The sequence below is a fragment of the Cynoglossus semilaevis genome, chromosome 16, assembly GCF_000523025.1.
Source record: "Cynoglossus semilaevis isolate Cse_v1.0 chromosome 16, Cse_v1.0, whole genome shotgun sequence".
Lineage (NCBI taxonomy): Eukaryota > Metazoa > Chordata > Actinopteri > Pleuronectiformes > Cynoglossidae > Cynoglossus > Cynoglossus semilaevis.
Genome location: NC_024322.1, coordinates 18,078,549 through 18,099,979, shown reverse-complemented (window position 1 = coordinate 18,099,979; position 21,431 = coordinate 18,078,549). Strand labels below are relative to the sequence as shown.

Sequence of the window (21,431 nt, the reverse complement as noted above, 5' to 3'; positions counted from 1 at the left end):
TTTTAGAGCAAGAAGATCATGGGTTTGCTGGTTCAATACCCGATAATTCTGAGTAGAGTCTGTGTGTGGATTTTTTTCAGTTTGATCGACAATCATGAACACCTTAAAGAGGACGGAGCTGAAATAAATGTTTAAAGTTGAGAGAAAAAAAAAAGCAGTTGTCACTAACGAACAGTGTTTTAGTTTCGTTCTGTTTGGACTGAGTTTGTTGAACAGATGTGGAACGGTTCACTCCAGCTGTGGTTCTACCACTGGATGGATGAATGAATGGATGAATGAATGAATGAATGAATGAATGAATGAATGAATGAATGACGGGCGTTCTTTTATGTTGGATCTTTAAGAAAACTGAACTGGTACTGTTTGATATTCTGAGAACAGAAGCACAGATTTAGGAACAGGAAGGAAGGAAAAAAAAGTGTTGGTGGAGGTGAAAAGGTAAAGTTAAAAAAAGGCGCAGACTTTCAAAGGCAGCCTTTGATAGCATTAACATTAGTCTTATTGTGTAATAACTCACTCTGAACACCCTGCGATTCTGACGTGTAATCAGTGGAACTAAGTGTTTCCTGGGTTCAGGTTCTGATCGACTGCTGTTGTGAACAGCAGCTAAAACGACTGTTTTTCTTCAGATCTACATCTTTGTAATGGTGCAGTGAAACACAGGCACAGTAATGGTACTGTGGTACTAATGGTACTGTGGTACTAATGGTACTGTGGTACTAATGGTACTTCATGTTATCTGGACATTACGGCAGACATTAAGTACAAATTGTTGGTAGGAAAAAACTTCAGCATTGAGAGGGCGTTAGCGCCCAGTGTTAGCGCCCAGTGTTAGCGCCCAGTGTTAGCGCCCAGTGTTAGCGCAGAGGCTACATTCACACACAAATGTTAGAGTTAATGACAGGAAAACAATTCTGGAGCTGGGATTTTAGAAACTAAAAAAGTACCTTTGAGCATGATGGGCTGGAAAAGTAAATAAAATGAAGATTATTATTTGATGTTTATTTGGGAAATCTGGACTGGATGATTCAGCGGGCTGAACTTGGCCCACGGACCGTCAGTTGATCATCACTGAGATTGAGGCTTTTAGATTATCTGTGTTATGTCACGGAAATAAAGCTGTTGATTTAGTTTTGATTTCAAGTGCAGAGTCATTACCAGTTCCTACGCCGACCTCGAACAGCTGACCTTCAGCAGCAGGTTCTGTTCTCGTCACTCACCTCAGGAGGCCGAAGCCAATTTTCTTGCTCTTCTTTTCCGTCTCTTCCGGCTCCTCCGTCTTCTTTTTCTCTTTGTCTTTTCCTTTTGCCTTGTTCTTCTCTTTCTTCTTGACTTTGGTTTTCTTTTTCTTCTCTTTCTTGCCCTTCTCCTCCACTTGGTCGCCCACACCCTGACGGGACGAACTACTGGCGGGGGTGTCACGGCCCGAGCTCAGGTCTGAGCCGTCGTCTGAAGATGAAATAAAATATGTACATTAAAAAAAGAAAGATTAAAACACAAGATTAAAACACGGTCTGATCTGAGCGTCAGCAGAAGGTTTCACTCAGATCAAAGAATTTAGGGAAATATACTGAAAGTGTAAACTGCAGTTCCTCGTTACTGGACCAGACAGAGCTGTTGTGGAAGAACAATGATGTGACACACACACACACACACACACACACTCACAAACAGAGGGGAGACGAGAGGGTGAGGGCAGGAAGATGAGGGGAGGAGGGGGGAGAGAGAGAGAGAGACAGAGATGTCAGATTAGTGGAGAGAGCCAGACCCTAATTAGTTCCATCAACTGAGATTCAACTTTGTGTGGAAATACACTTCACTCTTAATTACAAACACTGTCTGCTGAAACGATATGAATCTAATTGCATTTATCACCGAGTCTCCGCGGCGTCCGTTTACAGACGGTGCTTTTGTTGGTCTTTTCATAACGAAGAGGAAGTAGAAGAAAAAAAAAAGAGCTCTGAGGTTTGATGAGTTATATTTTCTTTTCTTTAACCAACGTGATCAGAACTTGAGTGTGACAAATGTCTGTCTGACTGTACTTCATGTTACTACAGTAGTACACAGACCAGAATACTACAAACAAGGTGATGTTGAACGTTACTTCTCCAACTTTTTTTGAAGCCCAAAATTTCATCATACTTCCCATAAACTGCGACTCTCAAATATATATTAAAATTAAAAAAATTTCTCGCCATGACCTCCAGTGTCTTCAACTCCGTGCCCTCTACTCACCCCGACCCCCATTTTGAGAAACCGCCAAATGACAGCACATCACTTTAAAGACAAATTTTTAAAAAGGTTATAATGAATTTATTTCTTTACATCTTTGATTTATGCCAGCGGTGTTTCCATCAGAGAATTTGCTTAATGTGGAATTCTGGGAAAACAGGACCTGCTGCTTAACTAAGTTTAAGAGTCGGCAGTGAGACACGATGTCTGCCGTGATCCAAGAAGTTCTGACCTGAAGAAACCTCTTCTTTGTTTCCCATAAGTTTCATAACTTTTCTCTTCGTGACGTCATCGCAGTTCAATAAATTGCAAACAGAAGAGTCGGTGGTTGGTGGTTAACGTTTCTCTATTAAGTTTTTGTTTAAAAACAATTTACGTTAAAATAAAAATAAAAATGTTTTTTCCAAGTATTTTATTTTTTTTCTTTCAATGTTTATTTAGATTTTGGAAAAGAAATAATAAATACTGAAAAAGTGAAATTCACAACATGAAGTTCTCACGGTCGTCACCGTGCCGCAGGACCAACGTGAGGAACACGGTTCTGGCTCTGGAACTGTTTCGTGACTGTTTTGCGGCCGGTGCAGTTTTCAGCTTCCACAGAACTTTCTAGAAGCCAAGAGTTACTGTTTTCTTCTCCCTGAAGAGAATCACTCATATTTTCTCTTAGTTATTTCTTTTTGAATACAGTAAATGTCAACACAGGTTCTCAAGCTACGGTACGTGTACCACTGGTGGTACCTGGGCTCATTCTAATGGTACAGGAATGATATTTTTTGGTGTTCTTGTTTCTAAGTGCCAGTTTTAATGTATATATATATATATTTTACATATATTATACAAAATTATTTAATAGCTTTTTAAAAGTTTTTTTGGTGGGTCCTGGTGGTGTTGAAGAACTACTCTCCTAAAATGTTTTTCTTCTGGTACTTTATAACATAAAGTATTGTTTTAAATGTATTTTAAAAGACAAAGTTTATGAAGAAAAAGCTTTAAAAAAAAAATTAAACAGAAAACCGACTCCTGTTGACATTTGATCGACCTGTGAGGAGAAAGGAATTTAACAGTTTTGAAAAGGAAAAGGAAAACAAAGAGGCTCAAAGTGAGGGCGCGGTAATTCCCGTGTCGTTATCATGTACCTCAGCTGGGACACATCAAAGTGACACAAATGCTGCAGTGAATGTGCCTCTTGACAAGTGGTATTAGCCGTGGTATTAGCCCGACGCAGAGTCAGTCAGAACGTTGGATCTGATAAAGATGAAACCAGATTTAACGTCGTATTAAACCATGTCTTCAGTTTTCTCTCTTTTCTCCCCCTTCTGGTGACCAAAGGAGACAAAGAGCGTGTGGTCGTTTCAGCTCAGGCCTCAGAGATCTGTTATCTGTCAATTAACGCCGTCTCTCGCAGCGTTGACGGTCCTGAAGGACGGTGACAGATGTGGCCACTGCTCGTGGTGTTGACGCGGCCTATTAGTCCGATCCTGTGTTAGAGCGGTGATCTGAAGCCGCCCGACTCATTACTCTGCCGCTGACTGATAAGAGTTCGCTGCTAATAACACAGCTGGGAGTTGAGACGCAACGGCGGCTGGAACAAAGCAGCCGGTGAGCGTTTAACTCCTGGATAAATATTTAAAGTGAAAGAGCAGCTCAGAACCAGAGCCTCTGACTGATGGACCGCTGCTGCGCCGGTCCACGGGTTTTGGAAACTGGAGACAGACGGCGTTCATCACAGAGGAACTTTACTGATGAAAATGTAATTAGGAAAAGTATTACATCTGAAAGTGAGGTATTTTCCATGGAAAAAAAAAAGATCCGTCGGAGCAGCAGCAGCAGTTGGTCTGACTCCTCTATTATATGTTATATGGCTGTGATTTTACTAGTCTTTTTTTGTTTTTTGGCTAATAATCAAGCTAATATATCAGATGTCATTATTTTAATTATAGCTCACTCGTTAGGTTGCTTCTTTTACACAAGAATTATAATTATAATTTCTCCATATTTTCTTCAGCAGTACCTACATTGGCCTGAAGGGGGATGATGAGCCTGTCTATTTTTTAATACAAATTGTGGTAAAAAAAAGCAGTAGAAATTTGTGGTTGGAGTATCGGTACTGGATATAAAAAACTAAAAATGATGTTCAATCGACCGTCTTACCGTCGTCGTCTTCCGGCGGCCCGTCGTACGACTTATCGATGGCTGCCCTGAAGCTCTCGTTGCAGCCTCTTCCTCTGACCATATTTGGGCGAGGACGGTGGAAGGGAAGGAGTTCGTTTTTCCTGTTGACCTCGGACATGGCCGTCTGGAGACTCTCCAGGGAACTGGACTTCTTCAGGCCAAGGGTCGGACCGAGTTCCACCGGACTGAGCGGAGCTGAGGCAACGGGAGGAGAAATAAAAGAATCAGACTTTAAACTACTGACGGTTGACCTGTTTGTCACTCTGTCTTAACTGTCCAGTAGGGGTCAGTAAAATAGACTTTTAAGTGATATTCTTCAAACCACTGCTTTTGTGAAACCCAGCACCCAGACATACGGTAGATTTAGTTTTTAACTTTTTTAATCCAAGTCTGATGAGACCCCTGAATGAAACGGTCGTCGCTGCGTCTCCTCCTGATTGATTTAACAATAATCCTGAGGCGTCACCGACCGTGAGCTGGAAAGACCGGGACCAGAAAAAGACACAGTGATGCAGTTAACCAGGCTGTTGTTGAGTCTGTGATGGATGTGGAGCGTCGGTCACTGTCACTGCTGCACCATCCGTCATCTCAAGTATACACTCACTCTGAGATGGTACGGAGGCTGGGAGGGTCTGGAGCAGAGGGGACCAAACTACTGGCCTGGGGGCCACTCCCAGCCCTCGATGAAAGAATGATGGGCGAGGAGCACAGACAGTTTCAACAATGATGGACATTGTACAAGTTTGAGGCGACGAGACCAGACCAGTTCCACATTTTTTGGGAATGATACAGTATAGACCAGTGATCATCAACTGGCACAACTGAAACATTTTCAAATCTGAACATCAAATTTGTGATTTTTAATCCAATGGTTTCAGCATCTCAGGTAAAAAGAAAGTTAGCCAGAGTTCAGGGAGACAACACTCAGTTTGAGAACCCTCAAAGTCTAGAACTTTCTGATCGACTCCTGACTTCCTCACCACCTGTGAGATCTGAGGAGGGGTTCAGTGCCCCCCCCCTCCCCCCCCGTGTGGTCTGCCCCCCATGTAACATCCTATACATGCAGGACACTGATGGCAGGACAGGAAGAGGGTGGAGGGGGGGTGGGGGGGAGGGGTAGAAGGACTGATGACAGGGAGGCAACAAATTAAGTTCCCTCTAAGGAATTCCACCATGTCAATGAGGAAGACAGAGAAAAATGGGAAGAAGGCAGGAAGGCTGGGCCGGCTGGCAGCTCAAAAAATAATGGTACCACACACACACACACACCCACACACACACACACACACACACTTTGGATTCCTGGCTGGCTCTGGCCTGTCGATATGATGCCACTGTGATTCATGATCTCCAAACCTGCATCACATTAGCTAATGATTCCCCACACACATGACTGCGCGTCTGTGTGTGTGTGTGTGTGTGTGTGTGTGTGTTTTGTCAGAACAGAGAGATGAGGGAGCTGATGTGACTTCCATATCTATTTAAACAACCATTAACCACACACACACACACAAAATGTATGCAGATGCATAATTAAAGTGGCCCCGGGGGCGTGTGTGTGGTGGTGGTTGTGGGGGTGGTGGGGGGGGGGGGGTGATGGACAAGAGGCCATAACTACCATCCATAAAAACAGTGAAAAACACGTGACATCCAGAGAGTCAGGCTGGAAAACTTTGATGTTAATAAAATACACTGACAACACACACACACACACACACTCACACACCAAACACACACATACATGTCTTACCTGCCTGACTTTATTTTATTTATTCCGCCCCCCCCACCCGCCCCCCCGCCTCAGACAGAGTGTTTCTGCTGTGAGCGTCAGGTGGAGGGGCAACTGGGGGGGGGGGGTATAACAGTGGTGTGATTTGGCAGGATGTGAAATAGTCACTTAAAGAATTGAGGAATCCTAGCCTGAAGGAAACACGGGCCGCGGACTCTGAACAGAGAACATCAGAAAACAGGCGACGACGACAACAACAGAGAGAAAAAGAAAATAAAAAAATCAAACATTAAAAACCAGGAACAAAACACAGCAGTCGGACGGTGCCAACTGTTCCCACAGGCGATGTTGTTGGCAGAGAAGCAGCGGGGCAACTTTCAAAGTCAACACTACACAAGCGTCGGCTCAGCAGCAGTGAACGAGGGCAACAAACGAAGGAGGCCGGCATTAACTCCTGGGTTCTATTTTCACACCAGCAGAAATGGGTTTCAGTAAAAAAAAAACAAAAAAAAAAAAACAGTAAATGAGAGTGAAAACGATTTCTTTCTCAGCAGCAGGATGAATACTGGTGTCGTGAAAAGTACTGAGTACTGAGTACTGAGTACTCGTTCTGAAGCCCCAGACGTGAAACTCGTTTTCTGGGAGAATTGGTGCAAATGTTGAAGGTGATGAAATTCAAAAAACACTTATGACACAAAACCTTACAAACCTTGGACACACTGCAGTATTCAGCCTCCAGTTTTATTACAGTACTTTCCTAACGTCTGTGACGGCGGCGGCCGCTCTCTCTCTCTCTCTCTCCCTGGAAATGAAGATTCCTTCAGGGGAGATTCCTGTTTTGGCTCCTTCACTGGGAGCCATGAGAAACGACCAAATCTTTTTAACTTCTCTCTCTGTAACCACTAAGAACCGTTCTTAATTCCTCGAGTTCTGAGTAATTCCCACACGCAGCTTAAAAAAACATCCACGCAGCACGAGGCCAGCGTTCAAACTGCGTCACGGCCAGAGTCCAGTTTATGGGAAGAGCAGCAGTCATTTATTAGACGGTGACTGAAGTTTAAATCACAGACCAGTAACCACTGACCACTGACTACTGACCAGTGACCAGACACTGCAGCGTCTTTCAAAACGACCGCAGTGCAGCGGACGATCGTTTTCACTTCGTCCCTTCATCAGGACTTCGACAGTCTTGACCTGCGGTGGAATCAAACCAAGAACCTCCTCATGTCCAGACAGTAGGTCTGCTCGATTACAGAGAAATAATGGTCCATGTTGAAATCATGAATTTCTAACACGATTACTCATCGACTCAGTGAAACTCACTGCCCACGTAACCAACATTTAATGGGATTTTTCTTTTCCTTTTTTCCTTGATTTAACATCTTGCTGAATTCTCTCTGGCTTCTGAAATTCTCTTGCTTATTTTATAAGAAACATATTTTCTATGTTTCGTTCCTGTCTGTTCACAGGTCCCGCCCTTTAGCCTTCAAACAGAGCTCTGATTGGCTGCCATATTTTCTTCCCGTTTACATGACGAATCCACATTCACTGGACGTCGTCCCTGACAGACGTTTTTACCAATTTGTTCATCGACTACTGCATCGATCAATGTCGTCGTTCAGACCTCGACAACACGACGTCGACTGAGACTTCGACCAAAAGTAGACGAACTCAGCAGAGTTTAAATTAAACACATGTTACAGAGAGGGGAGAATAAATAAGACCCCAGAGTGAATATGTGGGGAAAATGAGGGACGTAAAGGGAGACAGAAATGAAGAGATCAGAGACGGGGGAGACAGAAGGGGAGGGAGGGAGGGAGGAGGGGGGAGACGTGTCTCTCTGAAGACACAGTTTGCCAGAACTCGTCAGTGTGTGACTGCTGTCAAAGTCAAAGTTCCACCAGGGAGAGATTCAGACAATGGACTGCAGCAGACTCCCTCCCCTCAGCATCACACTGGTCCACCGACACACACACTCATACACACACTCACACACACTCATACTCACACGGACCGTTTTGTTCTAAGCTCCTCTGCTTGTTTGTCAGTCTCTAAGCCTGAATGGCGTTGGCACAAAACGACAGAGAGAAGAGTGGAGAGGAGCCCAGAGGGGGAGGAGCCAAGAGGGGGAGGAGCCCAGAGGGGGAGGAGCCCAGGGTTTGAAGGAACCAATAGAAAGAAGACGTGAAGCTACAGTGAACGGCTGAATGTCTTCCGTCTACGACGTCTTTTCACGTCGATGGACATATGGACAGGAGTGTGTGTGTGTGTCCTCAGAGACGAGGACAAAGTCAGAGGTCAGGTCACTGAGAACCAGGTGATGGAACTCATGATGTCACGTCATGTGTGTGTGTGTCTGGAGATCATTTCATTAAACACTCACACACACACACACACACACACTTTGGTCCAGAGGTTTTTCATCAGAGCTGAATGATCATCAGTCACTGTTTCATTTGTACAAAAAAATTAAATCTCTGCCACTGAGATGAACACACACACACACACACACTAGGTTTTTCTCATATAATCCTAATCCAAACTCTAATCTAACCTTATTTCTAATCCTAACTTCAAACCAAACAGTTTCAAAAGTATTTTTAACAAAAAAGTTCAACTCTTTCAGGTAAACAAACACACACAGATACAGGTATTTGTGTTTTGTGAGAACATCTCACACAGCCTCATAATCCTAATCTCTGCCCTAACCATAATCTGACCTTCATTCAAATCCAAATATCTTTTCACACGTGTGTGTGTGTGTTTACACTATCCCGTCTCAGGTCATTTGAGAAGATCATCACTTGGCAGTTGAGAAAAAGTGAGGCTGACAAATTCAGATTCTTCTTTATTTTTCTCCCATGATGCCGTGCAGGTTCCACGCGGTGATGCGTTACGGCCTGACATGAATGATTCGCTCGGGAGTTAATTTGAAGCCGAGTGCTCCGTCACTGCGCCTCACGTCTGCCCTCACACAGCTGAGCTGATTTATGGCTGCACTGATCTGGATCCAAACTCCTGGTGCCACCACAGAACCGTGAGTTCTGTCTGACCACAGTCTCCCTCACACACACACACACACACACACACACTCTAATAAGTGCTGTTTATTTGATCTCCTATTTTCATCGCTCGGTTTGAGATTTTAGAAAAACACACACACACAGCGTGACATCTTCTCAGATTCATATTTTCCTGCCATCACCAGAACATGGTTCTAATGGTAATGGTTCTCTTCTGCTCTGGTGTGGTTCAACTGTGGTTCTTTTGGAGCGTGGAGGAGAAAAAGTCAATTTCTGGAATTGAAACCAACATTCCCAGAAGTCTGTGTGTTTCCAAAACCCAAACTCTCTCATTCACATTACAGAAAATTACAGAAAAAAAAAACAAAAACTGGGAGCTGCTCTCTGACTTCCCAGAACCGGCTGGTACGAAGTAGTCCGGTTATAAAAATATATTTAAGATAAGGAAAAACAGGAGTAAACCTGCCAAGTTTACACACCTTTTAACATGGAATTAAACACACACACACACACACGAGCAACAGGTCACATGACCAGTCTGGTAAAAGAGAAGCCTGGAAGTGGAACAAAGAAAAACAAAACCCCTGACAAGAATAAAAGTTGGAAACTGAAAAAACAAAAAACTTCATGTTGAAGTTTTCTCTCTTTGATCACAGACCTGAGAAGAAGTGAAGAAATCTCTGAATGTTTGAATTTAATTTCAAATTACAGTTGTCAAATAACTGTAAACTTTGAATCAGATTAATGACACCGTAAGTCTTAATTAATCACGATTAATTAATTGTTCTGTTGGTCCAAAAAGTACCAAAACAAACTGCCCACAGAAAAATCTTCGACCTGATATTTTTGATGTAACAACTACTGCCACCAGGTGACGCTTTGGAAAAGTTTGTCCATTTACCAACTAACAACAAATACCAACTAACCAGATGAAGTACTCTGAGGTCAGAGACTGTAAGATGTACTACAAGTACTGCAGTCCAGGCTGTCGGTTCAGTTCGACCATGCAGTAAATTCACTGCTAATTTGGTGATAACTTTAAACACTTCACATTTGGAGCAGTTTGTAGTTTGTTCTGATCTAATCTGACTCAGAAACATTCTTACAGTTCAGCTCCGTGTGTCAGACCATCTGTTCAGAATCAGCAGCTCAGTTCAGTCCAGTGTGAATCCATGACTCAGTGAACGTGTGTTCAGGTGCTGGAGGAGAAGACGCCGCTAACACTGAGGCCTGTTTCAGTCAACAGTCTGGTTCTAGAGCTAGAGCTCGGCCGGTTATTTTGTTATTATTATTTGGGCCAATACCTGGAGAGTGAACTAACGAGTACTGGTGTGTATCTGTGTATTTGATGAGTATTTTCTCACCTGCAGTGTTTCCCATCAGGGATCCCACGTTGCTCTCGTCTGCCACTGAAACACAAAGAAAAACATCAGTGAGTCCATCCTTGAAGTTGTTATTGAAACTCCAGAGATTTTAATTCAACATTTTTGTTCAAACTGGTCAGATCTATAAAATCTTAAATCTGTTTTTTTTTTTTAAATCAGAACGTAGGCCTTCCTCCCACAAATCCTGTCCCTCCGTCTCCCACCGTCAGTCTTTGTGTCTGGTTTCTAATGATGTCATTTCCTGTGATGTAAGACTCCACTCTGCCTCTGAAGGTCAGTTTCCAAACCTTCAGTTTCATGTCATTCATCATCCACCCTGTCTTAACTTCGCCCTGACCTTTGACCTCACGTCTGTCCTCCCAGGGTTCTTATTACCTGACTGTTGGATTATATTTCTAACATCATCTGGAGTCTTTCTTTTCACACCCTTTATTTTTTTAAATTATTTTTCTTTCATTCATTCCTTCTTCTTGACCCACATTTATTCCATCGACTACACAGAGGCAGTAACAGGTAGTACTGTTACATACATGTATGTAAGTGTGGTAACAGGTAGTACTCTGCCAAACACACACACACATAGTCTGGTTTTCATCAGTTATCAGGACATACATGTATGTAAGTGTGGACCTGTCCCCACAAGGATACATTAACCTGAACTACTCACACATACACAACACGTCACATTGACAATGATTGTCCTCGCCCCTTAGTTTTAACCCAACTATTCCAAATATATCCCTCATCCTAATCTTTATCATAACTCTAATCCTAACTCCAGATTAAATACCCTCGACCAAAACAAAACAAAGTGCAGTAATTCTTACTGGTATGTCCCCACTAGTATCACAGTACCAGGAACACACACACACACACACCCAGACCACACAAACCAAACAGCAACATTTCCTCTCAGTGCAAACACTTTCACTAATGAAACCGAGGCTTGGCTGGAATTTTATCTTGTGTCGACCAGTGTGTGTGTCTGCGGTGAAGCCCAGAAACTGCTCCAGCAGACCATCAGTTTGTCCATGTGTGTGTGTGTGCGTGTGTGTGTGACTGCCGACTTCAGCAGATCTGAGATGCCACATGTGTGACGCACACACCGACACACACACACAGAAGCCGAACGCTGCGGCCTATAATCCAGCCAAGCTAACAAGTCGTCAAAGCTAAAGTAAAAATATTTGCTAACTCAGCTGAAAAAAAAAACACTCCACTACAGACGGAGACGTCCAATAATAAAATGTTGTGTTTTTACTGTCGCTCCATTAAAGCAAACAGTGATTACATTCTCATTCATTTGTCATAATTTACCACTGATTTCTGATGAACAGACTAGTCTTTACTCACACACACACACACCCACACACACACACACTCACAGTCATGTGAAGGAGGACTGAGTGAAGTGACATGTAGAACAACAGCCTTTTGTTGCAGCTGCCGTCGTCAACAGAGAACCTCAAACGTCAACGCGTTTCTAAGTTTCATCCAGAGCCTTTCGTTCGTCTTCTGCTTTTGTAACGGGCATTATTTTGGTTGTTGTTGTTAGAAAGCTCTCATTTCGGTCCCATATTTAAGAACCGGGGGGCAGTACCATTGAAAGTCACAGGGGGCAGTGTTGAACAGTACAGCTCATTAAACCTCATAAAAGGAACAGCTAGAAGTAGACAACCAAAAACAGCAAAAATAAAATAAAATAAAAATATTTTAAAAGTCGTGCAACAGACCCTTTCACCTGCAGCCGTGTACTGCAACAGACCCTTTCACCTGCAGCCGTGCAGTATTACTGCAGTAGTACTGCAGTAGTACTGTGCGTCTGCAGTGAAGTCTGTGTTTTGCAGCCATGCATCAGAGTAAACGTGTGAGTTAGACACATGCAGCCTCCATGCAGAGCAGCTGAACAGAAACTTCACCCCACCAGAGTGCTGCTGGTTCTGAGTCGTACCCAGGTCCATGCTCTTGGACGCCTTGACGTGCTGGAACTGACGCTGGGTCTGGGTCTGGGTCTGGGTCTGGTTCTGGAACTGGGGCTGAGCCTGACTGGAGGCGTGAGAAGTTTCTCTGGGGAAAAAAAGTTGTGTCTTTTAGTCTTGACATCATGTTACTACGGTAAAATACTGTAATATTTTTGATATCGATGGGAACTATTACTCCGTTCAAATATTAAATATCTAATATTCAAATTAATTACAAATTAATTGCTCTTTTCATCTTAAGGTTTGCATATGTTTGGTTATTGTTACTGTCTCAGAATATCATCCAGAATAATCCTGTGTACTACATACTTAAAAACACAGTAGTACCTTTGAGTACAGGGGGCAGAATTTCCCAGTAAAAATATCCGATGCGTCTACACTTGCAGTAAAGTATCGGATTGAAGACGGTTCAACCTGATAGTCAGGATCGGTATCGTTCCGATATTGGTCAGAATTTCAGGATCGAACATCAGAAAATAAACAACTATAGAGCACATGATCCGATCTGATCCGATCTGATCCGATCTGATCCGATACCTCAGCCCAAAAGCTCAACCTAACTTCCCTCCCAACATGCCGTCAACAGGAACACTGTTGCCTCAGCAACCGCAGCCCACGGTGTGATATAGGAGAAAGGAAGGTATCGGACTGATATCGGTATCGGTGGATACTCCAAGTTACAGTATCGGTATCAGACACTGTCTCTAACCTTTCCTGCAGGTAGGAATGTTGGGCGGAGCCACTGAAGTCTTCATGTCCGTACAGTTCTCCGTCCTCCTCCTCATCCATGTGGGAATAACTGCCATTGGTCACTGAGAAGAGGGCAAAAGAGAGGGGTGGGGGGTAAAAACGGTCAGCACACAAAGACCGGATCAGTGATGATCAACTGGTGGCCCGCAGGCTGAATCCGGCCCACCAAACTGTCCCAAAAATGTGATTTTTATTTAATTTCAGTCGTGTGTCCAGAGTATAAACAGACCAAATCAACAGACCAAATCAACAGACCAAATCAACAGACCAAATCAAGGGGGTTTTTAACGTTGGTCTCTCTGTGACTGACAGACGACGGTCTCGTCCTCGTCTCGTCCTGCTGAGGGTAGAGACCCCCACCAGGCGTACTGTACAGCTGCGGGACATCTGCAGGAGTGGGCGCAGATGTACGGCAGTGACAGGAACGTCTCGTCTTGACAAATGACTTCATGACAACTCCATACACAAACACGCACCGAACTGGAGCACGATTTACATACACTCATCACTTCTCTGAGTTCACAGCTGCCGCACAACATCTACCGCCGCAGTTCCTCACACGCCTGCACCCGCACATGTGTGGACTGAGCTGGCAGCATCTGACGACATCACATCCTCTCACCTCCGTCTCTCCTCTCTCTCCACTAATCACCTGCTTTATTTTTCTCCTGCTCCCATTCCTGCAATCTTCTGATATTTTGGCTGTCATTTATCTCTCCTTTCACATCAACCATAAATCATTTTATCTCCCACTCACTTTTTTCCCTCCCTCTCTCTCTCTCCCCTAAACTTCCTCCCTCCTCCTCCTCCTCCTCCCTGCACACAGCCAAGCACCTTAATCAGCTGAACTGTCAAAAACACATTCTTCTTTCACCTCACACACAGAGAAATCTACTCTCACTAACTCCCACCATTTGAAGTGAAAAAAGGCATCTGTGGAGCGGATGATGGATCAATAGCAGTTTGCTCTGATAGCGTTATATGAATCGTCTCTCTCCCGGCGCGGAACTTTTCTTCCTGCTTTGGTTTTTTTTTTTCTTCTTGTGTGCATTTTTCACTAATGTGTCTCCACACTTCACTGTTTCTCTTCCCCCAAAATCATCATCAACGTGTCCAACCAGTGCATTCAACACATGACGACAATCAGGTTGATTGACAAGTCGTTATTTACACACACTGTGGGGAAAAAAGTCGTTTTCATTTCACTGAAGCACGTCAACTTTTTTATTTTGTTGCCATATTAACTGTTAATTAACTGTTGAAGCCAAAAAATTATTATATTTTTGCCACCACAACTTCTATCATGAACTACAGTTCATTCCTCACTGAACGAGTCGGTTTAAAAATAGTTTCTGTATTTTAGCCATGAAAACAAATCACAACAGATGAAAATCCAAACCCAAATGTTGTGTTCGTAAACTTCTGACTTCTGTTTGTCAGCCATTAAAGTCGTATACGTTGTGAAAGTGATGCAGCATTTCTCAAATGGAAACATTAAAAAAAGCAGAGAACAATAACATCTGCCTAACGACACTGCTGCTCCGGAGCCAAATTATACAACTGCTCCACATCTGACAGTCAACATGGTGAAAACATTTAGTCCTTTTACACAACAGGCATTTCACATTCATCCCCAAACCTTCTTAATGTGCTTAAACTGAAAAAAAAAATTAAAAGTTGACTAAATGCATAAAAAAAATCTCTATAGTTTCTGAGAACTAGAGAACTATTAAAAAACACACAAACACAAAATGAGGGAATAACAAACCTAATGAGATGCAGAAATGGATAAGAAAATAAAGAAAAAAAATCCAAAATGTAAAAATAAACATTTGCATAAAAGCACATGTCAGGAATGATTCAACTCTTTTATTTATTCTGCTGCAGAAGCCCACGTTTGAACCAGACAAAGATTCCTTTCTGTAGATTTGGACTGGGACGCAGAATAAAATCAATCCAATATGTGGCGCAACAGACCAAATCAACAGACCAAATCAACAGACCAAATCAACAGACCAAATCAACAGACCAAATCAACAGACCAAATCAAGGGGGTTTTTAACGTTGGTCTCTCTGTGACTGACAGACGACGGTCTCGTCCTCGTCTCGTCCTGCTGAGGGTAGAGACCCACACCAGGCGTACAGTACAGCTGCGGGACATCTGCAGGAGTGGGCGCAGATGTACGGCAGTGACAGGAACGTCTCGTCTTGACAAATGACTTCATGACAACTCCATACACAAACACGCACCGAACTGGAGCACGATTTACATACACTCATCACTTCTCTGAGTTCACAGCTGCCGCACAACATCTACCGCCGCAGTTCCTCACACCCCTGCACCCGCACATGTGTGGACTGAGCTGGCAGCATCTGACGACATCACATCCTCTCACCTCCGTCTCTCCTCTCTCTCCACTAATCACCTGCTTTATTTTTCTCCTGCTCCCATTCCTGCAATCTTCTGATATTTTGGCTGTCATTTATCTCTCCTTTCACATCAACCATAAATCATTTTATCTCCCACTCACTTTTTTCCCTCCCTCTCTCTCTCTCCCCTAAACTTCCTCCCTCCTCCTCCTCCTCCTTGCACACAGCCAAGCACCTTAATCAGCTGAACTGTCAAAAACACATTCTTCTTTCACCTCACACACAGAGAAATCTACTCTCACTAACTCCCACCATTTGAAGTGAAAAAAGGCATCTGTGGAGCGGATGATGGATCAATAGCAGTTTGCTCTGATAGCGTTATATGAATCGTCTCTCTCCCGGCGCGGAACTTTTCTTCCTGCTTTGGTTTTTTTTTTTCTTCTTGTGTGCATTTTTCACTAATGTGTCTCCACACTTCACTGTTTCTCTTCCCCCAAAATCATCATCAACGTGTCCAACCAGTGCATTCAACACATGACGACAATCAGGTTGATTGACAAGTCGTTATTTACACAAAGTCGTTTTCATTTCACTGAAGCACGTCAACTTTTTTATTTTGTTGCCATATTAACTGTTGTCAACTTTTTTATTTTGTTGCCATATTTAGGAATTAACTGTTGAAGCCAAAAAATTATTATATTTTTGCCACCACTACTTCTATCATGAACTACAGTTCATTCCTCACTGAACGAGTCGGTTTAAAAATAGTTTCTGTATTTTAGCCATGAAAACAAATCACAACAGATGAAAATCCAAACCCAAATGTTGTGTTCGTAAACTTCTGACTTCTGTTTGTCAGCCATTAAAGTCGTATACGTTGTGAAAGTGATGCAGCATTTCTCAAATGGAAACATTAAAAAAAGCAGAGAACAATAACATCTGCCTAACGACACTGCTGCTCCGGAGCCAAATTATACAACTGCTCCACATCTGACAGTCAACATGGTGAAAACATTTAGTCCTTTTACACAACAGGCATTTCACATTCATCCCCAAACCTTCTTAATGTGCTTAAACTGAAAAAAAAAATTAAAAGTTGACTAAATGCATAAAAAAAAATCTCTATAGTTTCTGAGAACTAGAGAACTATTAAAAAACACACAAACACAAAATGAGGGAATAACAAACCTAATGAGATGCAGAAATGGATAAGAAAATAAAGAAAAAAAATCCAAAATGTAAAAATAAACATTTGCATAAAAGCACATGTCAGGAATGATTCAACTCTTTTATTTATTCTGCTGCAGAAGCCCACGTTTGAACCAGACAAAGATTCCTTTCTGTAGATTTGGACTGGGACGCAGAATAAAATCAATCCAATATGTGGCGCTGTTTATTACTGGAGTAGAATACTGGCAACAACACACAGAGTACAACAAATACTCTTACGGTACACACACGACGTGTTTGTGATAATGACACCACTGAGGAGGTCGATGCTAACGGGGAGGAGTATTCAAGGTCAACGCCGTGAACGCCCATGTGTGCACGAATACTACTACTACTACTAGTACTGCTACTACTACTACTACTACTAGTACTACTACTACTACTACTACTCAACAGCGGTTGAGAATCACTAAATAAAACTGACAGTCAACGTGTGACTGGTTACTGCTGGTTAAAGGTTAAAGGTCACTCACCACTGGACCCATAGAAAGAGTTGTTGACCATGTGAGGGTGATTGGCCGGACTGACCAATCCCGTAGGCCCAAATCCTGGACTCATCAGCCCTGAAAGACCGAAGGAGCCGTCGAAGGAGCGATTTGGTGACGTGCCAACATGATCCTACAATAAGAGAAAAGAAAAACTGTCACAACTGTAAACACATGTTGGCAACAGCCAATAGTAGAGAGAGAGAGAGAGAGAGGGAGTATTCACAGAGTAGTTCACGGAGAGTAGATAGTACTGCAGTATCAAAAATACAATGAGGAAGAGTAACGGGGAAAAAAAACTATTAATCTCAAAGTGACTACTTCAAACAGGAAATGAGATTTACACACTTAAATAAAACAAGTGCAGGTTGAATTAACATTAAAGCTGTTAGTATTGAAGAGGGTTCTTTGGTGAAACAGCAGAGACTGAGCACCGACTGTTGACTGATCCAATTACACTTGCTACTGAAAACAAAACATTTTTCGCTCTGTGTTTATTTTCTCTCGACGTTAATCTGTTCATCTGTGTGTGACGTTCCAGAGTAAACACACAACACGGGGTGTGTTTGTAGTTCTTGACTATCAGCGGGCCAACAGTACACAGTGGCACGGCGGAGCCAACAACCCAGTGGTGCCACTGCAAGGGCGTGGGCAAACACCGAGCCGTGCCACGTTAAAGGAATTCCACTGGAAAGCCGGCTGAGAGGAAAATCTTTTTTGGCTCGTCCAGAGATGAGATAAAGCTGAATAAAGAAGACACTGATGCTACGTGTTTGTATTTACACAGGCGTGCGCACACACACACACACTCGTGCACAACTACGAGGATCTGAAGAGAGCTGAGGGGTAAATACTCAGAGGGTAGAGAGAGAGAGAAAGAGAGAGCGAGAGAGCAGTGAGGTCTGTGTCAAGAGTGTGTGTGGAACCAGAGACAGGCTGAGTATAAATACAAATATATATTGTATATATGAATATATAAAGTATATGAATAGAATTATATTAAGTGGTATAATATATATATATATATATATATGAATATATATATATATATATATATACATTTAGGTAATACTGGTTATATAATTTTATTCATGTTACTAACATTTTTCATTTTCAGGCTAATTGCTAATTGCAATGCTAATCTTTCATGCCATCTGCTACCCTACAAGCTAACAACCCTTTAGCCCAGGCTTCAGGTTCACATTTGGTGCGTAGTATTAAAAACACACACAGCACCTTCTGACTCCTCAGCACCACCAGCTGGATGGTCCCTCTGACGTTTCCTTCCTGTGACATTGAGCGACGCAGCGTCTCCATGGCCTCGTGGTTAGAAAGTCCCAGCAGCGTCTCTCCGTTGACAGCTACCAGTTGGTCGTTGACACACAGACGTCCGTCCTGTTTACAGACCACAGACATGAGAAAAGCATTTAAGTTTGAATTAAACTGTTCTTTTTTTTTTATTGGTCCTCAGCTTTAGTCTGAAGCAGGGGTCAAACTACAGCCTGATCAGATGTCATGTGGGTCGGACCAGTACGTAACATAATCACATATAAATAACAACAAGTCCATGTTTCCCCTCTTTTGTTTTCCTGGAAATATGTACAAGTATATTAGAAAATATTTATATTTAATGAAATGTAATTTGAAAACAAAAAAACAAACATTAACAACGTGAAAAGTTTGTGCATTTTTTTCCACTTTCAAAGTTCATAAAGTGGACCGGATTGAACCCCCTACTGGGCCGCTTTTGGCCCGCAGGCCGTATGTTTGTATGCATGTTTTATAGTTAAGGTTTTGAATCAGTGCTGGCTTCACAGAACAGATGAAATATTGACTCAGCTCCAACCACAGCACAGATGAAGAGGCTCTGCTTCTTCAGTGCCATTTACCAGACTGATCCTCCACAACGGAGCAATTCACAAAAGTTGTTGTCTGTCTCTGCTGTTGAACAGTTTGTCAACAGGGTCCTGGTGTGCTGGAGGTCAAAGGTTAATGGTAGAGGAGCTGCAGAAGCGCAGACAGCTAAAGTGGCTACAACAACTCTAACACACACACACACAATCTTCTTCTCTGCTTTTTATAAAATGTTCACTTTGGTGTTTTAACTGCAGGAGGTTGTTCTGTCTGTGTGTGTGTGTGTGTGTGTGTGTGTGTGTACTGATGGGAGCAGAGAGAACTTTTTAACAACACACGACACAGACTGCTGACTGCAGCTCACCGAGGACAAATAAAATGTTGACATTCCTCACAGTACCTTGTAGGCAGCTCCTCCGTGGATGATGGACTTGATGAAGATTCCCAGACCCTCTCCCGTCTCCCTGGACTTGTTCCCTTTGAGGCTGACGCCCAGTCCTGCCGAGCCGGTGTCGTTGAGGGGAACCTCAAACATGAGCTGCTCCTTCCCATTCTCCAACGCGTAGCCCGTGATACTGGACATCTCCTTCTGAAGGTGGGACAGAGCGACACCGTCAGGGTGAGGGCGGAAAAGGTCGATTCAGCGTGAAAACATCAACAACATTTAACGTCAAAGCTCTAAAAATCACCGCCAGGACTACTGACCGACAGACCAACTGACATGGGGCTATTGTCATCAAAAAACAAAACAAAAAAAAACAAAAACATCGGTCAAAGACTGACTGTAGAAACAGGAATGAATAAATATTTATATATATATATAAATATACATACGTAAATATATATGTATTTTTACATTTGTACATATATATAAATATATGTTAACATAAAGAAATACCAACATACAAATGTATACATAGACAAACATATGTACATATATAATAAATATATATATAAATCGATGTGACAAGTTGAATAAGACCAGGTGGCCAAAAAAAAGTTTTAAAGTACACACGTGTATTGAATACTTGTATTGTGTATGACTGTCTCCGTGTTCCCGTGTTTGTTGTGGAAGTCTTTATATTCCAAAGTATATTTCCTGTACAATGATGTGTTTTGGCCACACATTCATTGATTGTGTGAATACTTGTTATCAGGGTTTTCTGGTGCATTCACAGCAGTCTGAGTACATCCATTAATTCCCTCAGCCTGTCTGTGTGTGTGTGCGTGTGTGTGTGTGTGTGTCTGCTTGGGTCAGCAGTGTCAGGTTTAGTCAGTATTTGTCTGTGGAGATTGTAGGTTTAACAGCACTAAGCTGACACAAAGTCCTTTACTCGGCAGAAAGCTGTTTCCCTGCTGGAAAACCTCCCATATTCAGGAAGACTGTCCAGACATGATAGGAAGTCAGACTGCTGGTGGAGGAGAGTACTACAAGGTACTACACTGAGGGGACCATCAACAAATACAACGCTGTTTCCTACTTTTTTATGTTCATTTACGATCAGTAACTTCTTGTTACTTGTGGATGTAGTCAAAACTATTTGCACACATATGGAGGTTTTATCCTGTGGGGGCAGTGTTGTGCAGTACAGCTATGGTTCACCTATAATAGTAAAGCTAGAAGAAAAAAAACAGAACAACAAAAACATCAGAATCACATGCTGCTTAGTACTGTATTTATTATCCAACTCTGAACTCAGCACTGCCCCTAGTGGATATATCGCATATCAACAAAATGCCAGGCAATCATGTTAGTATGAGGACAGTGACGTTTCTAACAGTCAAACCTATATTTTAATAATAAAATAATAAAGAAGAAGGAGAGAGGGAACGGTGGTGGAAATAAAATCCTGCTGGAGCGTCGAGAAGATTTTGGGTCCAAACCAACTCCGTGGCTGTGGTTTGTTCCATGGAAAATGAAAGAATTATATGCTAATTTCACTGCCGTTATTATTTCCTGGCTGTAAATTCAATTGCTCCGCAGTGCAATAAACAAGTCTGGCCTCTAGGCTTTTGATCATTTGGCTGATAATCAGTGATGAAAGGGAAGAACACCAACCTCATACTCTTCAAACAAACACACAGAGCTAGAAAAAAAACAAAACAATGATTCCTATTGGTCGACTAATAAACGTAAAAAGACAAAGTTCCAGTTTTTTGGAACGTTACTTTTCCACATTGTAGAACTTTGTGGTGAAAGAATGTTCTACAGCTGCCAC

The 21,431-nt window shown here is 42.5% G+C and overlaps 1 protein-coding gene across 6 annotated transcripts in view; it reads right to left on the bottom strand.

Annotated features, from left to right (window-relative positions):
- The window catches only part of pard3bb (par-3 family cell polarity regulator beta b), a 119,087-nt gene that overhangs the window by 46,648 nt on the left and 51,008 nt on the right, over nucleotides 1-21,431 (bottom strand). For 5 of the 6 annotated variants that reach the window (XM_008329106.3, XM_025063568.1, XM_025063570.1 and 2 more), the window contains exons 13-20: nucleotides 19,613-19,801; nucleotides 18,595-18,753; nucleotides 17,347-17,491; nucleotides 13,233-13,335; nucleotides 12,466-12,608; nucleotides 10,521-10,565; nucleotides 4,384-4,599; nucleotides 1,221-1,449 (exon numbers count right to left, since the gene is read on the bottom strand). In XM_008329106.3, the coding sequence (XP_008327328.1) occupies nucleotides 1,221-1,449; nucleotides 4,384-4,599; nucleotides 10,521-10,565; nucleotides 12,466-12,608; nucleotides 13,233-13,335; nucleotides 17,347-17,491; nucleotides 18,595-18,753; nucleotides 19,613-19,801 (1,229 nt within the window). The remainder of the gene's footprint in view (nucleotides 1-1,220; nucleotides 1,450-4,383; nucleotides 4,600-10,520; nucleotides 10,566-12,465; nucleotides 12,609-13,232; nucleotides 13,336-17,346; nucleotides 17,492-18,594; nucleotides 18,754-19,612; nucleotides 19,802-21,431) is intronic. The other variant, XM_008329107.3, reaches the window with a different exon arrangement.